The sequence below is a fragment of the Diospyros lotus genome, chromosome 4, assembly GCF_014633365.1.
Source record: "Diospyros lotus cultivar Yz01 chromosome 4, ASM1463336v1, whole genome shotgun sequence".
Classification (NCBI taxonomy): domain Eukaryota; kingdom Viridiplantae; phylum Streptophyta; class Magnoliopsida; order Ericales; family Ebenaceae; genus Diospyros; species Diospyros lotus.
In genome coordinates this window covers 1,136,581-1,160,246 of record NC_068341.1, presented here as the reverse complement: position 1 = coordinate 1,160,246, position 23,666 = coordinate 1,136,581, and the positions used below count along the sequence as shown (strand labels likewise).

At 39.3% G+C, this 23,666-nt stretch overlaps 3 protein-coding genes across 17 annotated transcripts in view; 1 reads left to right on the top strand and 2 right to left on the bottom strand.

Annotated features, from left to right (window-relative positions):
* The window catches only part of LOC127800007 (uncharacterized), a 30,548-nt gene extending 25,747 nt beyond the window's left edge, over positions 1–4,801 (top strand). For all 14 annotated transcript variants that reach the window (XM_052334367.1, XM_052334370.1, XM_052334368.1 and 11 more), the window contains exons 19-23: positions 893–1,084; positions 1,170–1,229; positions 2,389–2,687; positions 3,617–3,722; positions 4,572–4,801. In XM_052334367.1, the coding sequence (XP_052190327.1) occupies positions 893–1,084; positions 1,170–1,229; positions 2,389–2,687; positions 3,617–3,722; positions 4,572–4,625 (711 nt within the window). In that variant the 3' untranslated portion in view covers positions 4,626–4,801. The remainder of the gene's footprint in view (positions 1–892; positions 1,085–1,169; positions 1,230–2,388; positions 2,688–3,616; positions 3,723–4,571) is intronic.
* Positions 4,802–4,935: 134 nt separating this feature from the next.
* Positions 4,936–8,729, bottom strand: LOC127800006 (cellulose synthase-like protein D1). The gene is given in 7 exon segments (XM_052334361.1): positions 4,936–5,978; positions 6,061–6,463; positions 6,557–6,932; positions 7,033–7,413; positions 7,551–7,757; positions 7,759–7,981; positions 8,065–8,729. Coding segments are annotated over 7 exon segments (3,159 nt in total). The 5' UTR covers positions 8,673–8,729; the 3' UTR covers positions 4,936–5,017.
* A 983-nt stretch (positions 8,730–9,712) lies between these two features.
* Positions 9,713–20,231, bottom strand: LOC127800009 (uncharacterized). 2 transcript variants are annotated; one of them, XM_052334377.1, is made up of 9 exons: positions 20,061–20,231; positions 18,531–18,838; positions 17,383–17,518; positions 17,192–17,261; positions 16,956–17,049; positions 14,251–14,464; positions 12,407–12,548; positions 11,236–11,406; positions 9,713–10,133 (listed from the first exon to the last, which is right to left on the bottom strand). In XM_052334377.1, exons 2-9 carry the CDS (start codon positions 18,817–18,819, stop codon positions 9,942–9,944), a joined length of 1,308 nt encoding a protein of 435 aa, XP_052190337.1. In that variant the 5' UTR covers positions 18,820–18,838; positions 20,061–20,231; the 3' UTR covers positions 9,713–9,941. The 2 variants fall into 2 exon arrangements, with proteins under 2 accessions (XP_052190337.1, XP_052190338.1); XM_052334378.1 differs by having other exon boundaries at positions 18,531–18,833.
* Positions 20,232–23,666: the final 3,435 nt, after the last annotated feature.

Here is a 23,666-nt window from a genome sequence, read left to right as displayed (position 1 = left end):
CATATTATATTACATTATAATACAAGCTTCTTGAAGCTTGGTTGGAGGAGGGGAAAGCCCGAAAGCCATGGAGGAAGAAGCGAGAGATGACTACTGTGGGAGATTGCCAATGACGACAGTAGCAAGATCGACGGCGATGCTTGTCCGCAGAGGACGGCGACAGAGGACAAAGCAAGGCAGTTGACGACCAAGACCGTTGAAGCGATGGTGGGCAGCGGCGGTGATGGCGGAGAGGCCGCTGGCAAGTGTTTTGGGTTTTTGAAGCTGAAAACAGCTGAACCCTACATTAGTATTGCATTATGATAAAACTGTTTTCCGCGTTTTGGGTTTTTGGGAGTGTTTTGATTGAAAACAGCCAAACAACTTATAAAGTTGTTTTGGGTTTCCTTTACAAAATTTTTCTTTGTTTTTGAAAATATAAAAGTAAACACATTTTCATTGTTTTGGAAAACTCAACTCAAAACAGACTAAAAAAAGCAAAGAGAACATGCCATTACATTTTGGAAATCACTTTTCAAAAACGTGTACATATTTTTCCAAACACTTAATTAGCAATCCAAAGTGATTTTGGTTTTTTTCCTTCCATTCTCTTAGAGTTTTCCTTCGGAAGATAATATTTAATAATTGAATTGAAATCATAAAGAGTTTACTTAGCAACTAAGTTTGGATGTTCTTATTGGCTTTCTTTTGTTTGCTTGACCAAAAAAATAAATCAATAAATGAATCAAACAAAAATTGAAATATAAAGGACGGAGTTTTAGCTTGAGAAATGTAACAATTCCACTGGCTCATTGGGTTTTTTTTGTTTTCTTTCTTTATTGCTATAGATTATGATAAACTTTAGATGTTCTTATTGCTATGGTTCTGATACAGCCTGCTTTCTTTTGCTCAGGTAGCGGTTCACTTACTATCAGAGAAGGAGAAGAATGATATGGCCCAGTTAGTGAATACAATGGTCTCCTATTCTGTTACATACAAAATTCAAAAATCTGATTCTCTACCAAGTGCCCTGAGAAACGAAGCAGTTTTAGATGCATTGGTGCTTTCATTTGATCCTCCAATTGGTGATCTAATAAACTTCAAAGTCAGTATTGTTGCTTTTATGTTATTAAATCTCATATTCGGTTTTGTCGTCTTCTTTAATTGCCTTTTATTTTGTTGTCAAACAGGGCTATGCATCTGATCATACTGTTCTTGCTGTAGCTCTGAAGCAGGTCTTGGTGCATGAGGCAAGTGATACAGCTTTCATCGAACAGTTTGGAATAAGTTTTGTAGGACAACAAATATGTTCCACCAAAATAATAAAGCTAAGATATACTGGCTATTTTACTCTTTTCTAGTAGTTAAGTGCTTGGGATTTGAACACAGTTGTTGCCTCTGAAAAGTTTGCTTGATAAGGAACATTTGTCATACCACTCCTTTTTTCTTTCAGTGAGTGACTTTAAAAAGCGGAAAAAAATTAAGAAAGGTCGCATTGCTAGAGAGAGCATGATAAGTTACATGCATAACAAATTAAAGGATTTCATGACAATAGATAATTTAATTAAATTGTAAAGTTACATAGTCAAAACAATTCTGTGGCACTTTGATGCCTTTGATTTTGGTGTCTTCTCTTTCCAGATTGACCACATTAGATGTGCACTCGTTGGGCATGGCTAAAAATTATTGTACCCATTTTATTATGCTGTATGGAAAAACTGGAAGACATTGTATCTATGTTCATCTACCATAGATGCCTTGTTAGCATCACTGTCACTTGATATTATATGATTTTTTCTGTTAACTTTAGTTAGAAAGAGGACAAGGAAAATTATTGTGTTAATATTAACTAATAAAAAGTGATTTCAGTCCTCTTGGTTAACAGTACTATATTTCTCCTTGTTTTTAGGTGACATGTCTATGGAAAATACTTGAATTTTCTAGAATTACATGAGTCCATATTTATCTTATTGAGGAAAAAAAATCATCATACAGATAATGTTTCTTTTTGTGCCTTCTGAGATTCAGTGGTTTAAATAACCATTGTTTTGACACAGACATGTGCTTGAGTAGAGGATATTTTCACACGGGCAGGTTTTGCCCGGGGGGTTGAGGATAACAGATCACAGCACTCTAACCACAAACGTTTATATATGTTGGATGTTTACAATTAGCACTCTTACCCCCTCATTTATGTAATCCTGTGCCATCTTTCAGTTGTGAAACAACTGCTGCTTTACTTTAGGTAAGGGGTGTAAATTTCATTTCAGTGTGTTACTGTGTCATTTATTTTTGTCAGACAGCATAGTCTTTTTAGTAGTTTTGTTTGATAATTGTGTTGTTTAAGAGTGATGGACCAAATCATCATTTATTGCATATGACATCATGTAATATAAAAACAATGCTTAGGTGGAAAAGCAAAGGATTTTGCAAGGAAGCATCAACAGATCTGTGGACCCTAAGGCAAACCAGATGCTACCAGGGGAGGACAATTGCAAACCAAAATCTCTGACATCTAGTTGTGTAACTTCATGTGCTGAAAACACGCAAAGTACCAAGAAAGCATCAAACCCGATGCCATCCAAATGGACTGCTAACCATGTTTTGGCAGCTTCGGCATCTACTCCAATTGCAACAACTAGTGTACAAAAGAGTTCCACAGGATATGCAAAGAAGACTTATAGTGGCTCCTTCAACTTCTTTGACAGGTATATTGCTTCTTCCTAATTTATTTGCTTAGCATTTTTCCTTTGATTTGTCTTCTGAGATATTCTTTTTCCAGCATGACTCTTGCAAGTTTGACATTCTCTTGGCCTTTTTTGCTTACAACTGTACCACTATGATGAATTAAAGCTACAACAGAATGAACAATATTCAAGAGAATGCAGAGATGTTAGAGAGGTGTGACATTAGGCCAAATGGTTTATTGAAGCTTAAAGCAGTTGTCACCTAAACCATACAAAAATTTATTATTAGGAAATCTGGAAATGTAAGTCTACAATGCAATCAAAATTCTTTTGAGGTAAGATCTTGTGTTACTTAAACAATCATGAAATTGTTCTGAATTGAGTTCTTGATCATGTGAGATGTTAATAAAATGGCCAAAGATCTTAAAATGTTTGTAATTTTCATATAAAATTATAGTGTCATAGTATGCTTCACAGGCATGCAGATGACTGTTGGTGGATGATACGAAAGGTGTGAATACTACACTCAGGATATGGGGGAAGAAATGGTTTTAATTGTTGGTTGGGTGTAGAATAGAATTGACTGTGGCTTAAAATTTTTAATATAGATACAAGATGAACTTGTATGTTGATTTTTGTCGTGTACCAATGAACAGCTTTTTGGTTTAAAATCTTGGTGAATTTTGTTTCACTTAAAACAAGATTTGTAAATGGAAGCGTAACACCAAGCTTTAATCACAAGTTATGAGGTTCAAGAACTAAATTGTTTTTCAATCCATGTTGCTGTATGTGGGAGACTTCCTTGTCCTTTTTACCATGTGGTGTTTGCTCTATATTTTTAAATGATGTACTGTTGTCTTTTCTCTTAATGGAAGCGTAATGTGTGTCCGATGTGGAAAATAACTCGTTATTACTTCAACCCATAATTACTATTTTATCTTTCAAACCAGGTTTAGGAAGTTCAGCAGCAAAGGTTCTCAAGAACATGACAGTGCTAAAAAAATGCCAGCAACCTTGATGAGGGATTCACGTCCTCTGCTATTTAAATTCAATGAGGTAACCAAACATATTTTTTCGTTTTACCGTATGAACTTATGCAAAGTTTGTATATAGTGGACTTGGCCATTTATATGGACTCTGTTTGAACCTCACTATTTCTCATCACTCTGTTAGTTATCTACACCAATCAATGCCAAGGCTTGCCGGGTCAAAGCAAAAAAATTTGACCCATCAATCTCTTAAAGCAAAGCCTTGGCGTTATGGCAATGGTTGTGTAATTGTGTGTTTTTTCAGCTCATCTATCAATCTTCACCACAGCCCTTTTTAAGTTTTTTTTCCATTTGAATATCCCCCACCTCCTGGAATGCAATGCAATTGGCCGTGGCATAGTGGAGATGCCGGCAACGCACGTTTATAATGTCATTCCACTGACCTTTTGCGTGTGAATATGCATGGAAATGTCTATGGATGCATCCGTAAGAAAATCTACATGGCTATTGCTCAAGTAAAAGCAGATATGTTTCTTGATTGAAAAACTCTGATTCTATATGCAATAAACTAATTCTTACTGTAGAATTGTAAGGCGAACATGTGCAATTGATGTTTTTCTTTTCATTATCACACTAACTGGTCAAACAAAACAATTGTAAAATCGCTTTTCTCCACTGGATGCATATCATAATGCTTCTTGGCACTTCGGTTTCACAAAGGAAAGCTAGTATGTTTTGCTTGTGCCATTAGCTTCTAATGTTTACCAATTTAAATTTCTTGACTACTGTTCTGTAAAGTCTTTGGTTATTATTATTGTTGCTTTTGGAAAGTTATGAACAGTCCTTGATTATTGATGGAGAAGCTGAAGCAGGTCATCTTTTCACTAACCCGTCCCTCCCATTAATTATTGTGCAGGGCTATACAAATGCAGTAAAAAGGCCTGTCCGAATTCGTGAATTTCTTCTCTAAATTGTTGTGGCCTTCCAAAGTAATGGGGCGAGGTGCTGTGTTTTAGTTATCATCATGTAATTTAGATTTGATAAACTGAACTCTCACCGAAGGCAACAATGTAATAATACAATGCAGTTTGTTGCAGAGAAATATTAAAAAAAAAAAAAAAATTGCTATACTAAGGCATTAAGTTCTTCTGATGAAAGGCATTCTTATTGTCAACTTGATGAACTTCCATGTTTCATTTGTTCTACACTTGCCTTTTTATATTGTGGTGAAGCTAAATCGAAGTAATCATCAGATTACATGAAACATTGCCTTCTTTCTTCAGTCAATGAATTAATTAGCAAAGAAAGTTTTAATTTAACATATGTACTCCATCTAAGTAGAACACAACTATATAGATATCTTTATACAGAAAAATTTGCACCACCGCCAGCAGTCGAGTTGTCACTTGGGGGGCTGATGGATAACCAGAGCAAGGAGACTGTAATGGAGAGAAGCCCTGACCACACATAAATGATGGTTGGCACCCTTCCTCTCCGCCCCATCAGCCCTTTGGCGAATGGGTACATGTGAGCCAGCACCCAGAAGCTGAAGAAGGCCCCTCCAAAAAGCTTGCTCCACTGTGGAATCACACTGTAGACGGTCCTCGCGCACGCCATGACCAAGGCGACCAGGTTGACGATGATGATTGCGAGCGGCATGATGAAGAGACTGGTCCATTTCACGAGGTACAGATCAGCATAGATGTCCTCTTCATCGTCGCCGGCTGACTTTGAGGTCAGCGTGAATGAGATCTCGATGCCCGCTATGATCTTCAGCAGACCTTGCAGCACTGCAACCAGGTGAGCACTGCTTCCACCTATGACCCAGAACTGCTCATTCCTCCACCACTCCTCCAGTGCAATTCCAGACCACTTAACTTCCAGCAGGGACAGCAGCATCAGTGTGCTGGTGATGATGAAGAGGTACACAAGAAAGGCTACGTTGAGGCTCTGCACAATGAACTGCCCAGAGAAGAGGGATAGAGCTGGAAGGAAGCAGTAGATCACCAAGAAAATGGAGGTGAAGGGGTAGACACCGACATTGAAGTATGCAATGCGCTGCAGGAACTTGAGCCGGGTGGTTGCAAGAAGAGGGTTGTTCCGGGAGAAGAAAATTTCGACAGAACCAGTGGCCCATCGAAGCACCTGATGCAGCCTGTCAGTGAGATTAATGGGCGCGGTTCCTCGAAAAGCATCCCTCTTTGTGATGCAGTAGACTGATCTCCACCCACGGTTGTGCATTCTGTAACCTGTGACCACATCTTCCGTCACTGATCCATAAATCCACCCAACTCTATCTCCCCATTCTGTCTTGTCCTCGTACCTGTTCTTGATCGAGACCTGATGAATTAGTACTAATCAAGGCAAATTAAAAGTGAGAAAACAATGCCGGAAGTAGTAATTACCAGCAGGAGATAACAGCAACAGCCTCAGCGACAGTGGGAGCATCGAGTGGGGGCCGAGGAGCGAGCAATGCACCAGGAGGCCTGCCATTCTTGACGGAGATGTGATCGGCCAGCGGGCGGCCTTGGAACTCCGCGACAGCAATGGATTCGTGGAACATTGTCGAGTTGCCGAATTTCTTGGGGAGTTGCAGGTCAGGGTGAACTGCCAAGGGCTGTGATTCAGAGTCCTCTTCAGCCTGCATTTGACTACTGATATTGGGAGCCTGGGACTTATTCTGCCCGACGATGCCTGTGTACTCCTTTGCCCGTGGCGGGTGGAAGCCGTAGAGGGCGTAGCGTCGGAACATGCAGCCTGTTCCCACGTATACTGGGCCTTGCAAGCCATCCAGAGCTCTCATGTTACCTGTTTGTTTACAAGCAGCAAACATGTATATAGTGGTAGACCCATAATTAAAAAGTTAAGAACTCATGTAATAGGCTTGGTACATCTAATTACCATCAAAGAAGACGGTGTTGTGGTTGGCATATCGATCAGAGGGATCGATGCCTTCGAACCTCTGAGGAAACTGAATGTAGCAGATCCTGTCGCCGCCGCGGTCCATCATGAAGCACATTCCTTCTCTTATAGCCATGGAGTTGTAAACGTAGTGATCGCAGTCCAAGTTCAGAATGAAGGGGCCGTTGGAGAGAATAGCAGAAGCTCTCACCATGGCGTTCATGGCGCCGGCCTTCTTGTTGTGGTCGTAACCAGGCCTTTTCTCTCGCGAAACGTAGACAAACATTGGAAGCCTGACGTCGATCCCTGTGAAGTCCAATTTCTTCTCGTCTCGATGACCCATCACCGGTTCATTCTCTGGAACCTTGCTCATCACCTGGGTTGTTACGTATTGTGATCAGTTAAGCCATAAATATCATGATAAGATCAATCAATTTAAGCAGTACAATTCATGTTTTGAGGTGATTAATTGCAACCTGTACAATTCCGGCATGGTCACCCTTAGAGTGGTCGGCGGTGGGAGAATACCAAGTGCCGGGCCAGTGGGTGCCGTCGGCCATCCAGGTGGCCTTGGTGACATTGATGGGCTCCGCCGGAAGCGTGCCGCCGTTATTCTCCTTGGCGAGTCTCTTGGCCTGCATCTCCTCCTTGGAGTTGTGCTTCTCGCACCTCTTTTTGATGGCCTCCGGCAGGCCGTTGATCCGCACCTTGAACTCGTCGTACTCCCTCTTGATCCACCGCCGGTCCTTTACGAAGTCGGGCCTCTTCTTGTTCTTGGTTGGGTCCGTCTTCACGTTGAAGTAGCTGTCCGGATTCCTCGGCTCGATGTTGTGTTTCCGGCAGAATGGCACCCACATCTGTTACCAACAAACACTTCCCATATGATCAAACAACATTAACGGAATCATATTAATGCTTCGGTAATTTTAATGGAAGGAATACTATTTATTATTATTAATTAGGATTAGGATTAGGATTAGGAGGGCTACAAAACCTCGGCGAATTTGACAGCCTCGGCCATGGCCTCGAAATTGAGGATGGCACCGCCATCGTCGGAGATGTAGACGGAGACCTTCTCGACGGGATATTCAACGGCGAGAATGGAGAGGATGGTGTTGGCGGTGACCAAGGGGGGCTCTTTCTCGGGATCGGCGGTGGAGATGAAGACGTCGACGCCGGGAAGGTCGGAGCGGCCGCGGGGGGTTGGTGGTGGAGGGGGTCTCAAACTTGTCGCGGAGGGCGGCGAGGTCAGTCTGGCGGTTGATGGGGTTGAACTTGGGCAGAATGTCCAGCAGCCACGAGAAGGCGAACCAGCACTCGCACACTATCGACATCCCCCATAGCCACAGCGCATCTTCGTTAGGGTTCCGTATTCGCCATATCAGGAACAATAACAGTACTACCAGCCTAACCATGATCAGCAGCCTGCGCTCAACCCGAAGCCGCCGTTATTCACACTGTGCTAATTATTATACAACAAAAGTCAATGAGAGGGTCGAGGGGTGCACCTGTAAGGGCTAAGAATAGCCGGCGGGACCTTAACTTTGCGAGTCAGAGGCTTCCAAGGTTTGTCCATAAAATCCGACAAGGTCACCCCGGTGTCGTCGAACGACTCGTCGTCTTGCCAAAATGCATTCCCAATTCCGTACTTTCCTTTGGTCTCGAACAGCCACCTGTTGTGATCGAAGTCCCCCGTCTGGCTCCTCAGCAGCATCGACTTGTTGTTCGACTTCATCACCGACACCCGCCGGTCCAGCTTCCCCGCCGAATTCCCACCACCGCCTTCTTCCTCCCCCCTCGACCCGCCAGGCCTCTGCGTTTCCATCGCGAACCGGGACATTGTCGAGGCGTAGCCCCCGGGGCCATCGGGCTTGTCGCCGGAGTTACTTCCTCCGCCAGCTGGCTGGTTGTCCGGGGTTGGCGGCATCATGACCGTGTAGTTTATGTAGTCGCTGGGGCTGGAGAACTCCCCTGACACGTCCAGGTCTTCGTCCCGGGACAGGCTGACGACCCGGCCGCTGGACGTCCGGCGGGCGAACTTCACCGCCTGCGGTGTTCGGTCTGCCGAAGACGAAGGGATGGCCGTCTTCTTGGAAGGACCTGTGGAAGTTGCCATTAAATAAAGTTTATTATTTGTGATTCTGGGTGGCAAAGAATGGATTGAATTCGGTACAATATCTCATTTCCGATTGTGAAGATTTTGGTGAAGATTTTGCATGAAAACTGGAATGAATGCGAAACGAAGGAAGATCAAGAAAGCAACTTTCTTTTTTTATTTTTCCTTCCTTCCTTCCTTGTACGATGAAATTAAGCCATTAAGGAATGGCTGGCTGGTGAGGAATAACGAACGTTAAGGCTAAATTTAGGGAGCATAATAAAGTCCCAACGGTTCTTATTTGGGACTGGGAGGGAGGGAGGGAGGGTGGGTTCCCTTAACTAACATTGTTATAAAAAATTTATACATATATAGAAGAAGAATTACCACTAACCAAGAGGAGTAACAGTGACTTCTTCTTCTTCTTTTTTTTTTTTTAATAAAATTTAAAAAGTTTTTCCTTCCTTTCCTTAGCTTTCGCATAATAATAATATTAATAGACGATGGTTGCCATTCCCATTCGGCACGGCAGACATTATTTATTTATTTTGTGGCTCCAGTAAATCCCTAATTTTGCGCATATTCTCTCCCTCTCTCTCTCGTAATTGGCTTGTCACAGTGGCAGTATATATAGCATAATAATATCAATCACAGGTAAGTCAAGGACAAATCCTAAGACATGCATACATATGATTCCCGACTCAAGTCAGACAAAACCCCCTACCCACACAAAATTTGCATTGTGCGAGACTAAAAATGAAAAAGAAAAAAATGACATTTACAAAAAATAAAAACACATGGAAAACGTTATTTTTGTAAATATAATTTTTATTATAAAAAAAATAGTTGTTTAATTTAAAAATAAATATAAATTTCATAATAATACATTTAAACAAATTTTTTCAAGAAAAAATTAAAAATGTTGACTTTGTCTCTAACTGCATCTTTATTTTTTTTAATATTATGAAACAATCCCAAATGTTTTTCAAATTACAAAAACAGTGCAAAAACACTTCTGAAACGTGGTGCCATCATAGCAGCAAATAGCTTACCCATTCCAATGAAAAAACTTAATTCAGTTTTCATTTTTGTTTGGAAAGGCTGCGGAACCTTACACTTCTATGATACATTACAAACAAAATAATATATGTATACACGATTCTCCAGTATTATTGTTCTAACAAACAGCAAACAGCAAACAGCAAACACCAAACAGGCACCTCCCTCCCCGAATAACTCAACTGAACAAACCGACTACATGAAAGAGAGGTAAAAGAAAGAAAGGGGACTCTACATTATCTCCACAACAGCACGCCCAACAATGGCCCCCTGGTTCAGATCTTGGTAAGCCTGACCAGCCTCCTCAAATTTGCATTTTCTTGAAACCGCAGCCCTCAGATTGAAGATACCACTTTCTGCCAGCTTAACCAGCTTCGGAAGATCCTGCCGTGCTCTGCCTCCATAGGACCCTATTATTTTAATCTGCTCCATCACATTGTAACCAGTATTACCAGATGCAACTCGAAGTAGAAGTCCATCTATAGTGTCCCTTAAACACATATGTTTAGTCTCAAGAATATGATATTGTGGCTATACCTCCAGCTTGAGTTGAATAAATTAAAAATTACCATTACATGCTTCAATTTTTCTTGACTAGAATAGAAGTATTGACTAGTTTTACCAACTTTAGTTCGACAGGAAAGAGTATAGCAATCAACCTTTTATGAATAGGTAACTAAATATAAAACCAAAAGTAGTGAAATGATGGAATTTACAAGCTTCCAATGAGAAGCAAAAACCTTGAACAATCCATGGGAAACTGTCTCACTGTAGAAAATATTAAAAATGTCAGTCAATTATCGGTTTGTTAGAAATTATTTTCAGTTGACTCTTTTTTGATATTTTATTAAATAACTGGAGAATATGCGTATGCCAAATGCCCTAGAGGGTACTGTCCTTTAATAGACTTAATTCATCAATTTACACAAATGATTTCCCAAGTAGGTACAGGGGGTGCAATTTTATCAAATTTCATTCTGTTTTAATAAATAAATATAAAATGTGTATGACCTTTTCCCAATAAATAGTGAATAACTTGTAAACAAGACTTGCAATCAATAAGTTTTCCAATTAGGATATATTAGCTTCAAATTTAAAATTTGGCATTTTGTATCAGTAACAACCTCTGGTTTTGGATCGGAGTGTGGATATAGCAAGATGTACATGGAACAAGACGTTGAACAACATGCAAACGTCCATTTCTTCACCATTCCATATTTACTCTCCTAATTATCTGTTCATTGGGCTATTTAGGAACTCCTTTGAGATGAGTTACTTTTCCTGAATTTTATAACCTTGGTATTTTCAAATTTTAATCAAGATATCTTTTCCAAACTTGGACTGCAATTTTGTTATTCATTTATCCTTTTATTTCAAAGCTTGGGACCACTGCTAGAGCTACTACAATCAAGGCAAACATGCAAGGAAAGTTCAAGTGATGCAAATCTATTGAATGAAAGGTCACATTTCACATTAATAAAAAGTTAAAAAAATGCACAATAGTAGACACAGTAAATACCCATACCTGCCTACGGACCAGGCGGTTTATATCTACCTCACCCCTGGCACTAGAGTCTGTTAGTCCAATCATTACAGCTTTTCCTCCATCCCGTACACTTAGTGTACACTGCAAAAAGGTCTGCGGTTTTCCAAGGGCTTCCACAGCAATATCTACCCCCATTCCTCCAGTTATTTCCTGCCCAAAAAAGCCAACAAACTTCAGTGCTAAAAAGGTTCTTTTCAGAGTTAAGTATTCATGGTTACCGTAACTGTGAAAATAGTCAAAGAATAAGCATAATTAGGCTCCAGGATTAAGCAACTTATAGGTAAGCTTATGCATTAAAGTTCAACCAAATATTTTCACTGAGCAAATATATCATATTAGTTGCATGACTGGCTACTTAACAGCCATGGCATCAGTAACAACAATAAACACTTGAAATATATAACATTATAACCAGCCTCTGGTTGGAAATTACTAAGAAGTTCACAGGTATTATTGTGACTGGAAGCTACTACTAGCTTTCTACTAACCAGCACCCACCCTATTTTAAAAAAATTACACAAATCTCTTGTTGGAAAAATCACTTTGTTCTAGACCAGAAGAGGAATATCTTGTTGGAAAATGATAAAAAGGAATTACCCTTTGGAATATGTCCACTACTAGGTTCCCTGTTTCATAAGTAATGAAACTATAAACAGAAACTATGGTGCAAAAGAACAATAGAGCTCTATTAGTGAGGGAAGCATGATAAAGCAATAAAATTATAGCATTACCACTATACAATACTGTAATTTGCGTACTTTTGTTGGTTCCACTGGATATTAAGTGTGTTTTTCATTAGACAAAGCCACTTGGAACAACATGATAGCAATGATATTGTTTTTCAGCCAAATACATATTTTAACCCCTATACTTGCACTTTTTTTTTATTTAGACACTACACCTCGACAAATTCGTTAAGAACAATGAATTCAAGGGTGTAATTGACTCGAAATTGCAAGTTCAAGAGTGTTTTTGAAACGACAAAAAGTTTGAGTATCTAAATGAAAAAAAAAAAGTGCAAGTACAGGGATTAAAATATATATTTTGCCTTGTTTTTCTGACAAATGATGCTCTATATAACACATTGCTATCCTGCAAATCAGGCTGGTACTAGTCTATCATCAAAAACCAAGCAGAAGGGAAGTCATACTTTAATCTTTTCAACAGCATTCTCATGTTTTGCATTTACAGTTTGAGTAGCTCCAAGTGTTTTTGCCTTTTGCAGTTTCTCATCTTGAACATCAACAGCAATGATCTCAGAGGCACCAAATGCCCTTGCTATCTGCAAGCAACTGATCACACAATCTTTTATTATTATCATGTCAAAAGAGGTTACGATTAATAGTAAATATGATCAATAAGCATCCTCCACCCAGAACAGCAACCCCCCCTCGGGGAGTGCGCATGCACGCAAAAGAAGAAGGGAAAAGAAAGGAGAAGACTATATAAATAACCTTACATTTGAAGCCCAGGAAGCACAACCATAATCAACAAAAGAATTGGAAAATAGATAAAAGATAGAAGACTGTACACTTAGATCAACTGAAGTAGAAAAAAGAAAATGGCGTCAAGATACTTGCATATGTAGAACTTTAGGCTTGAAATATCACTTGCCACCAGTCAAGTACTACTAAAAAACATCAAGGGGGAGATTAGGACATATTTTATTCAAAAGTGCAACTCTCCGTCTAGCCTAACAACAAAATAAGAAGAATAATTCATGCAAGGACCTACAGCTTCCAGAGAACAAGTAGTGACATCTCAACCAGAGGGAGAATAGTGAAGTTAAATTGGGGCTTGATTCCTGATAGGTTAGTCATAGTAGCAAGTTTTGAACACTGAACATTGGGCAAGGCAGTAGAGACAATAGAAAAATGCAGCATGTTATCCATTTTACCACATAGCATGGCAGTAACTAATCATGAGTTCATGTAGCAAAAGTGAAACAAGTTCATCTTTGTCAAGTATCACTTCGGGATCAAGCATGTCCTACAAAAGATGAAAAGAACATTTTGCAATAAAAAAAACCTTTCAACATAATGATTGAAGTCCCTAAAGTATTTGGAAAAGATTCTTTCCTGATGATTGGGCAATTTAAACTGTGGACAGGAGCAGGAAGAATCGGTAAATTTTTGTTCAACACAAAACTTCAGAGCCATTTTTTAGATTGACTAAATTATCTATCAATGACCAATCCTCCATCCTAAGTTAGCATACAGAATGCTAATTCAACAAGAATATTGGAATTCCTTTAGGCTATTTTTAGAACAAAGAATTTATGCATATAAATTTTTGCATGCATATAACAACATCCATTTTGCTTTCCCTTTTATTTTCTTCTACAAATCCTAGTTCCAAATGCAGGATTAGTGTCTACTAGACCTCATGAAAAGTTCCTTTGCAGCTTTATAACCTTTGTGATTGAGGCTGTATTTTTGCAAATCATATCAGGAAGGCTCACTATAGTCTTCTGCACGAAATTGAGTCTTAGCCCATGCCCCACTTCCGACCATCTAGCCTCATCTTGAGTAACTAAGTATTATGCCCAAGATTGCTTTTAAAAAGTGATGCAACACAAACAAAAGAAAAAAAAAAAAAAAAATCCTAAATTCCAAGGAAGGTGCTCCCAAAATTTCAACATGTCATGCAGATCATCCACCTGCAAACATGGATTAGGTAACACCTCCCAGCACCACACCATAAATCCAGAGAAAACTCAAAGCAGACTCAAACAAACAACACATTTCCACAACTAGGCTTGTCTAAAAGAAAAGAGAAATCCTTGTATACAGACCCTTTGGACAAAAAGGCCAAAACCTTCCTACAACAGTAAGCGTTGGGTGTACAGGTTAATCATTCAATTTCAGCAGAGGGAGCTGAAGAGGCCATAGGATTGCATAGCCTGTGTGTTTAATGGAAAGTAATAAGTATTACCAAAACAATGACAATGACAATGACAGCAGTAGTAGGAAGGTTTAGCAGTTTAGCGTTTACCTCGAGCCAACACCCCCAATCCCTATGACAGCAACAGTATCCCCAGCATGAACTTCAGCTGCATGAGCCATAGCACCGTAGGCAGTAAAAACTGCACATCCCAAAATAGCAGATTCTGTATATGGCAACGTGTTTGGCAGAACACACAACGCATGTGCTGGCACAACACAGTATTCGGCCAGTCCTCCCATGCTATACATATACACTGGTTTGCCTACAGAAACAAAATAAATTTCAGTAATCCAAACATGTTATCATACAAACAGCATTAGCATTAAGTTTATATTCAACAGAAAAGCAGATGAAGCAATCAAATACGCTCCACACTAACATGCAGAAAAAGGCAAAGGCGTAGTGTTCCCTTAAAAAATAATGTAGAGATCTCCACACTACAACTTCAAAACCTCTTTTGTTTCTCTCTCAAACCAGACCACATTAAACATATAGGAATAACATTCCAAAACCTCTCCTTGAGAAGTCCCTTATCCAAGCAAAAAATGAAGCCAAAACTTTAGCATGCATTACCCAAGATGCTCCCAAAAAAAAAAAAAATTGTGAGGATAAGATTAAAAAAATTTGTGAGTTACCAAATGGAATAAAAGGAGATGGGCAACTGATTCTCCTCCATCCTTGCACAGGAAGGACCGACTAACTATAAACATGCCTTCTCCTTCTCAAATTATCAATAGCAAGAATAAAATTATGTGATGCGGTCCATGCAAAGAAAGCCACTCCAGGTGGACTTACTTTCTAAATAGCCATAATGGAAAGCTGACTTTTGTACCATGTCTAACTCTATGCCAGAAAGTTAAAGTAGCTTCCCAAATGGGCACCAAACCCAACTGATAGAAGTTAAACCACAAGTCATAAATGAACAAAGGAAAATCAGAGCAAACGGTCACACAATGACATGCACACACACAGTGTTCTAAAATGAAGCCTAGGCGGCCCCTGCCCTCCAGGATTTCCTGCAAATTGACACCCCTAGGCGTTGGGCACGATTAATCGGGCCCAATTGGCGCCTCGGTGGCCTAGGCAGCGCCTAGCCGCTAGGGGTGGACACCCGTTTGGATTTCCTCTTTCGCTTTTATATCCTCTCGTCAATTTCTCTCTCTCGCCACCGCCGCCAATTGTCTCGTCGCTTTCTCTCTCGTCGCCGTCGCCAATCGTCCTTCTCAACCACGTTCTCAGCTCTCGTCGCCGTCCGTCCGTCCATCGCCCCCATCGGCTATTGCCCGTCGCCGTCCATCTCCTCCGTCGCTGTGTGTATATATATATATATATAACAGTAATATTAACATATACATATATACATATATATTGTATTAATATATTTTTAAATTAATTTTAACATATATATAACAACAATTTATAATTACATAAAAGTAAAAATAAGTATTTGAAGCATTTTTTTGTATTGTTCAACAAAAGTCTATTTTCGTCTTTTTTATTATATTCTGATAGCTCATCAGTTCTTTCAAACCAAATACATAATTATTAACTAATAACTTAAAAGCACATTTAGCCAAACATGTTATATATCAACTTAAATGTTACTCAACTTAAACGCTTTAAACAGCTTAAACACTACTCAACTTAAAAGCTCTAAAAAAAAAAAGTCTAGCCAAATGAAGCCCAAGAAGTTTCGATTTCAGCTCTTTCTAGGTTTGAAACTTCTTTTATCATTTTTGCAACTCTTCTCACTTGTCTTTCCAACTTACAGCAAAAAATTAAAAAAAAAAAAAACAACAGTTTTTCTAGGTGTTGCCTAGGCATAAGCCCTAGTCTAGCGCCTAACTAGCACCTAGCGCATTTTAGAACACTGCACACACAAACACACAAAACACAACCGGATCCCCCAGAAAGTGAGCTGGACATAAAGTGTTCGTGTAAAGAAATTACAAGCACGATATACTTGTGAGGGATAAATAACATCAGTTTGTAGAAAGCAAAAAAACTCATCACCACAGATGTGGCTTCAGCCAATTCAGTATGATTATCAGCCAATTCAGTATGCTACTTTATGTATATTCAGTTTCTTTTGTATATTCCTCAAAATATGATGGTGTTTGCATTCATTTTCTTTACATTACACGCAGAGATTTGTGCAAGAGAGGGCATCAGAGGGAATACTTCTGTCCCAAAGCAGATCTGTGCTAGGACAAAAAAAAAAGAGTACCTTCAGGTATCAGAAAAACAATATAGAGAATGATATATTTGAAATTTCAATTTCCAATAACTGTGTAACCTACAAGAGTAACAGTGGAGTCATTAGAAAACTTTAACCCAATTCCATACCTCCCAAAAGGGCAAGGAAATTTATAGCAAAATAAAGGCCTTTTTAGGCAAATAAAGAGGACACAACCCATTATGGAATCCTATGGCCAAACTTGTCATACAATTGATTGCAAGAGATTCAAGGCATCTGGAATTAAAATATTGTAACTCAACCCATTTTAAAGCCACTCAATCCTACTGAGTTTGACCTGTAAGAAGAGAGAATTTCACAGTGACCAACTAAAAAATATTCTCTACTGTGATGTTGAGAAAACAACATGAAAGCAGAGCCAGAATTTCATGAAAAGAATATTATGGACTGACATGTTGAGAAAACAGCACGCCTGAAACATAAAATATATAGAAAGTAAAGAATTCAAGCTTCAGGTTAAGATAAAGGAAACAGAAGTGGTAAAAAGAACAGTTACCACTCTTGCGGAGGAACAGCCGTGTTTCACCATCATAAAGGGTTCCTTTTGCTCGATTATATGCAAAAAAATCCTCGCATAAGTCATCTTGTCCCTGATTTCACATGGAAACAAACTACATCAAATAGCTATCATGTGTCAGTCAGATATGATTGTATGCATCCACATTAGCAGAATCAAGACTCAATGTAATAGAAAAGGCAGATGGTAAGATGAGGTAAGTTCAAAGAACTCACCTTAGAACAGAAGAAACAACTACCACAAGGCATGATAAAAGCTCCAATCACTTGAGTTCCAACTGGAAATCTGAGGAATCAAAACAAAACTGACCCGTCATCTGTGTTGGAGACTCCACAATATTGGGAGTTCTTTTGCGAATTGTGATTATCTACAGCATATTTTGCAAAGAGAACATAAGTTGTTAAACCTTTCAATGATTCTTTTGTCTGTGAGGGGCCCAAGTTCAACCACCTCACCAGTGATCTCATGGCCCAAAACACATGGACTAGCAAATGGAAGTTCACCCTTTATGACGTGAAGGTCAGAATGGCAAACCCCACAGGCTGCATGGTTCAAACACCCAATAACTTACACCAGAGATTAGATAAAAACAGAAAAGGAAGTTGCTCAAATACATGGCCTGGATCCAGTCGATTTAAATCACAGGGAAAACAAATTGTACACGCACTAACCACCAAAGCAACTCAACCACAAGAGGATGGCATATTTCACAACGTGTTTAATACTTGGAAATGCTGGGAAAAAGAAGAGGAAGGCAATAAAACCCAAAAAGGAAAATGATTTCTTTTGCAAGTTTTTCTTACAGAAGATAGGAAACTGACCAGAAAAAACAGAAAAAGACGGGAAAATTAAGAAAATTTTCAATTTTCTCCATGATCCCCCTACACCCTCTTCCCTGATCCCTGCTGTTCCACAGTAAGCAGGAAAATGAAAGCAAACCAATGTGTTGTCTGAGAAGAAGGAAAAGGACAGACAAAAGCAACAAGAACTAAAAGGAAAATTGATTCTTTTTCATAACACCCCAACTAAAACAAATTCTAATTTCCAGATAAACCAGATATCAAGAAAAATTAATACTTTCTTCAAATTTTTCCTTTATTCTTTGTCCCTCTGATGAAATATTCTTCATAATTACTATGGAAGACAAAAATTGTCAATCTCATGAGATATCATGGAAAGAAGTGCCACTCAAACCATGAGACAGCTGATGTTATTCCTACATTATTTTTTATTTTTCTTTTTCAATTTTCAAGAACCCTTATTCTTGTGGCTATATTTGATAAATTATTAATCAAAGTTCGAGTTGGTGCAGCCTCGAAATTGGCAAATTGTTCTTCCTGGGGGTAGTTTCCACTTGCCTTACCAAAGTGTCAACAATTCAACACCCTCTCACTCTCTAAACCTCTCCTAGTATGTGTGTTTGAGTGTACAAAACACTAAGCATTCATCACATGTACTTGTCTAGGATAACAAGTTAAACAAGCATATCAGTAACTGCACAAGAATAATATGATGTACTTGCATGTGTTGTTGGTTGAGGAAAAAAAATGTTACCCTTGGTTTTGATTAGAACTTCACCAGCCTTGGGGCGAGGCATGTGGAATTCTTCAATAGAGAGAGGCTTATTAGGTTCCCAAAACACAAAGCCTTTCATGTAAGAAGGCCCGCCATTCAAATGATATGACGAGGTAGACTGAGAAGACATGGAGGACCAATTCCGGCACAATGATCTCCTCCAACTGCAAGGAGCTGAGGAAGCTGCAGCACTAAATGTACAGGTCTTTTGACTCCAGCTGCTGCCAATAGCATTGCGAATCACCATGGACCATCTATTGAATGCCATACCCAATCCCTTTTCTAACCTACTCACATGGAGAAGTACCCATTGATTAAATAATACTACCGGACCATTATTAAATTCATGATTAACATAACTGATAATAACAACAAACTATATCATCCCTGAAACAGTAACAGTTAAAAACAAACCATATGTTCTGCAAAGCAGCAACCAGTTCGCACCTCAGACTAAGAAATTAGTATTTGCCCACGATGCCACACCCATATATGACACAAGTAAATAGTCGTTTCTTTTACATGAAGTTGGTTAAAAGAGAGAAAAGGTTTTTAATACAATTGAAAGTAGAAGAAGTATTTGCTCCGCAACCATATATGACGCAAGTAAATAGTCATGAGATAGGCTTACGGCACTCTATATCAATCTTCTAATCTTATGTCTAAAAGTTGACTTCCTATGTCCTAAATGTTAAGTTTCATGTAAAAAGATTTTATGTAAAAAAATTATTTTTCATCGATTTACTTACACTGGAAAACCAAAGATGATTTTCCTAAATCTTCTACGTATTCAGAAAGAAGATTCTTAACAATAGATGGAATATCATGTATAATATGGATGAAAATTCCTATATTTTTCAGGTCTTTGAATACGTGGATAAATGCAATGAAATTTCAACTTAGGTACCATAGAAGATGGGGATTTCCTATTGGTTGTTGATTACATGGTTTTCCGTACAACAAAGCAAAAACACAGAAATCTCAACTATTATCAGAGTTATGTATAAAAACCCCCAAAAATAAAGCCAAGGTCAAATTTGTAAACAAATTTAACACCAGAAAGTACTGAACAAATAAGTGAAGAGAAAAACATTAAAAAGCACAATTTTTCTGTGTAGCAAGCTCGGAACTAATTAATTTGTGTTTGATCTTCTAATACTACAAACAAAGAAGAAATCGAAGCAATCAGTCAACTCGCTCACTAAAAACACATTATTCAATTAACATTAAGCAACTAACACAACAACCAAATGAGCACGACCGCCTCCTAACCCGTACTAACAATCATCAAAAGAATAATTGTGCTCGTGCCTGACCTAGAATCAAAACTTTTGAAGAAAAAATTTGCGCATGCTTATGGAAGAACCATAACTTATTACCCTGTTCCAGTTCGACTGTTCGATGGTGATGTGCCCAGTGAACCGCCGATGATGATGATGACGAGAGAACAGTGGAAGATACAGAAGAAAATGCTATTGAGAATTTTGACGAAGAAACATCATTCATTACCTTGATAATTGCCCGTGGATTCTCCAATTGGTAATGGAAGAGAGTGAACCGTCGACTTTTCAGGTGATGGAATGGATCGCCGACGAGGATCGTTGTGGAGTGAGACGCCGGACGGAACGAAGTGTGAGGGGCTTTCCCAGAACTCTACCTCCAGTGAATGGGACAGTTTATCAGCTAGTTTGGCAATCCGGTTTGATCGCTTATAAGCTATTAGTTTAGCTTATAAGTTAACAAGCTTCTTTTCTTACCTGGATATATTAATAACTTAAAAGTTATGCAGCTTATCAGCTTATCAACTTCTCTAGCAGCGTTCTGCTTTTACTGAAAAGCTATTAGCCACCCGCTTTTGTAAAAAAGCTCTGCGGAGCTTTTAGACTTGATCAATTGAATTACCATTTTATGCTCCAACAATATTAATATTCACACCTGCTATCCTTATACTTTCTCAACTCTCTGAGGTTGTTTGGCTTACCGTTATTTAGTAGAATTTTTAAGTGAGGTAGTTGTTAGTATAAAAGTTGTATAGTGTTTAAGGTGATAATGTATTTGAAAAAATATATTTTTAAGCTGTGAGTTAATAGTTATGTGTTTAGTTTGTAAATGCTGATAAGTTGTTAAAATTTGACAAAAAGACTAAAATAGATATGATACTAAATAATATAAATAAAATTTATAAAAATTTTATTTTTTATAAAAAAATTATAAATTAATTTCTAAATGTTAGATAAATTATACATATTTATTAAAAAATATATTACTACAATATATATTACATCTTTTATTTTTTTCTTAAAAAATATTACCATAAATATATATACAATATATATGTATATATAATATATATACATTTACCAGTTGCAGTTGATTGGGGAGGAGGAGGCAACAACGATGGAGGGTCGGGCGACTACGGGCGAAGGATCAGCTGGGCGACGGCAGCAGCGACGGATCTAAAGCAGAAGAGAGGGAAACTAAAGAAGATGATGGGAGAAGAGAGTTTCTGAGGGTAAAATGGTAGTTTTCTCGGTCAACTTAGTAGTTTTTTTTGTTTAAGTTGGGGGGTACCAGCTTCTCCAAAACGCTGTTATAACAGCATTTCAGCGATATAGCGTTTAAGTAATTATTCAAGCTAAATGTTTAACCGTCAGAAGTTACATAGCTTATACGCTGCTTGTATAGCTTATAAGCGGTCAAACTGCTAAGCCAAACAGCCTCTCATTCCTCTCATATTCTCTTTCAGTACTCATCTTTTCCCATCCCCAGCATCGCAAGCCATCAACCACCCACCATCGCCAGCGAGCAAATCTCCATCGCCTCCCATCGCTGCCCAGCGCCCAACTCCACCATTGCCGCCCAACGCCGCAAGCTCCCAGTACCTAAAATCATTTACCACTCTAAAGGAAAAGTTAATTTCCGCACCTATTATTGTGGCACCAGATTGGAACATGCCGTTCGAATTAATGTGTGATGCTAGTGACTATGCAGTTGGGGTAGTGTTGGGACAACGAAGGGACAAGGTCTTACATGTGATTTACTATGCAAGTCGGACTCTCAATGATGCCCAAATGAACTATGCCACAACAGAAAAAGAGCTCCTAGCGGTGGTCTTTGCTTTCGAAAAATTTCGATCATACCTCATTGGTTCAAAGGTGATTGTTTATACGGATCATGCCGCACTGAAATATTTATTTTCAAAAAAAGAGGCAAAACCAAGGCTAATCCGCTGGGTCCTACTTCTCTAAGAGTTTGATTTGGAAATTCGAGATAAGGGAGGATGTGAGAATGTGGTAGCCGACCACCTCTCAAGATTGGAGCAACAAAATCAATCCGAAACAGGGGATATTAATGAAAAATTTCCAGATGAGCAGCTTCTAAGAGTGGAACGAGCAAGCAGTGAAACAGAGGTACCATGGTATGCCGACCATGTCAATTACCTTGCAAGTAACATTGTACCTCCTGATTATATTACCATCAAAGAAAAAAATTCTTTTCGGAGCTCAAATTCTATTTTTGGGAGGATCCCATCCTTTATCGGAGAGGAGCAGATCAAGTAATCTGGAGGTATGTTCCAGAAGATGAGATGGAGATGATCTTAGAGCAATGCTGTAATACCCGGGAAATTATTAAGAGTATAAATGATATTAGATAAAGGGTATAAGAGGAATTTGAAGAAAAATAAGACTATGGGGTACACTAATGCAGCTTTGGACGACCGAATTAGTCGGAGGGAGTACCCCGGACCCTAGATAGTCAAGGAAAATGGTATAGTATCGACGAGTAATTTAAACTAGGATTTTTAGTAATAAAAGAAATTGGATTGGGAACAGTTTTCGGTACAGTTGTCGACTGGGCTGGGAAAACCGAATCGACATAGGAGACGTCCGAAAGGTCAATGAAGTGTATTAACGATCAATATTTTGTGTATAGAACAACCCTTAAGCGATTTCGGGTTGAATCAAATGGATTTAAGGTCAATTTGACCAATCGGGCCTAAGTGCAATTTTCTAATTTTACCCGAGGGAGGTCAAAACGGTAATCTTTCAGGAATCTTGAGGGTCAAATAAGATGTACTAAACTTGTGGGACTTAGAGGTATATTTGGATTTATTAGGGGTGCTTTGGAAGGGGGCAGAAATGTCATTTGGAAAGTCAAGGGGGTGAAAGTGCAAATTATCAAACTTGCATAGTGTGAACACAGCAACCAGATTTCGGCCGCCGCAAATCTTTGCACGTGGAGGCCGATCTCGGCAAAGGGATGGCCAAGGGCGACCTGGGGGAGGTGGTAGCCGGCGCGAGGATGCTTGGTGACCAAGCTATGGCCGGTGATTGGCCAGATTTCGACCGGTTTTTGGGTATAAAAGGGGGCCGAAACTTTAAGGATTTGGCGCGTCAAATTGATCGATTTTGGGAGAGAATCGAAGGCAATGGATAGAGGGCTTTTGCTCCTTGGTGTGTGGGCTTCGTTTCTGGAGCATTTGGGAGGCAAATGAGTGCGTATGAAGCTCGGCCGAAAAACCCTAGGCGGTCCGCCACCGCGACCTGCAACTGCCGATTTGGACCTCTTTCCGGTGGCCTTTCGGCCTGAGATTGGTGCCTCTAGGATCGACATAACGAGGGCTTGAAGAGGGTGCCCTCAGATCTTCCATCGGACTCGTCGTTGTCGGCCGGAAAATTGGAGAAGAAGGTGGCGCGTACAGCCATGCGCCACACACCAACCGCACCCACGCGCTAGGCGCGTGAGGGCGCGTTACAAGGGGTAATTTTGGTATTTTCTTCCAGTATTTTTGTTAATTTATTTTAGGAATTATTGTGTTGAAATATTTTGAAAAATATCTGAGGAGATAATTATTTTGGAATTATCGAGGTGAAAAATGGGAGAAAAATAGAGAAAATTATGGAAAAATTGAGGAAAATAGATTTTAATGCTTCCTTAATTAAATATGACGTTTAGGAAGTATCTTGGCTTGAGGTTAAGCACAAGTTCAAGTATTTGGGGTTTGGCACGCAAATCAAGGCCGTGCACAAGGATCGAGGCGATCTGAATACATTCGAGGTGAGTGGTTTGATTCCAACTTTTCCTTGTCTTGGAAGTGTTTTTAGGTGCCTGTGG

Coding starts and splice junctions, on each gene's coding strand:
- LOC127800009 (XM_052334377.1), bottom strand. CDS start 18,819: ATGGCATTCAATAGATGGTCCATGGTGATTCGCAATGCTATTGGCAGC. Junction 17,262..17,382: donor GACAAAAGAATCATTGAAAG/GTTTAACAACTT, acceptor TTGATTCCTCAG/ATTTCCAGTTGGAACTCAAG. Junction 14,465..16,955: donor GCTGTTCCTCCGCAAGAGTG/GTAACTGTTCTT, acceptor TTGTTTCTGTAG/GCAAACCAGTGTATATGTAT.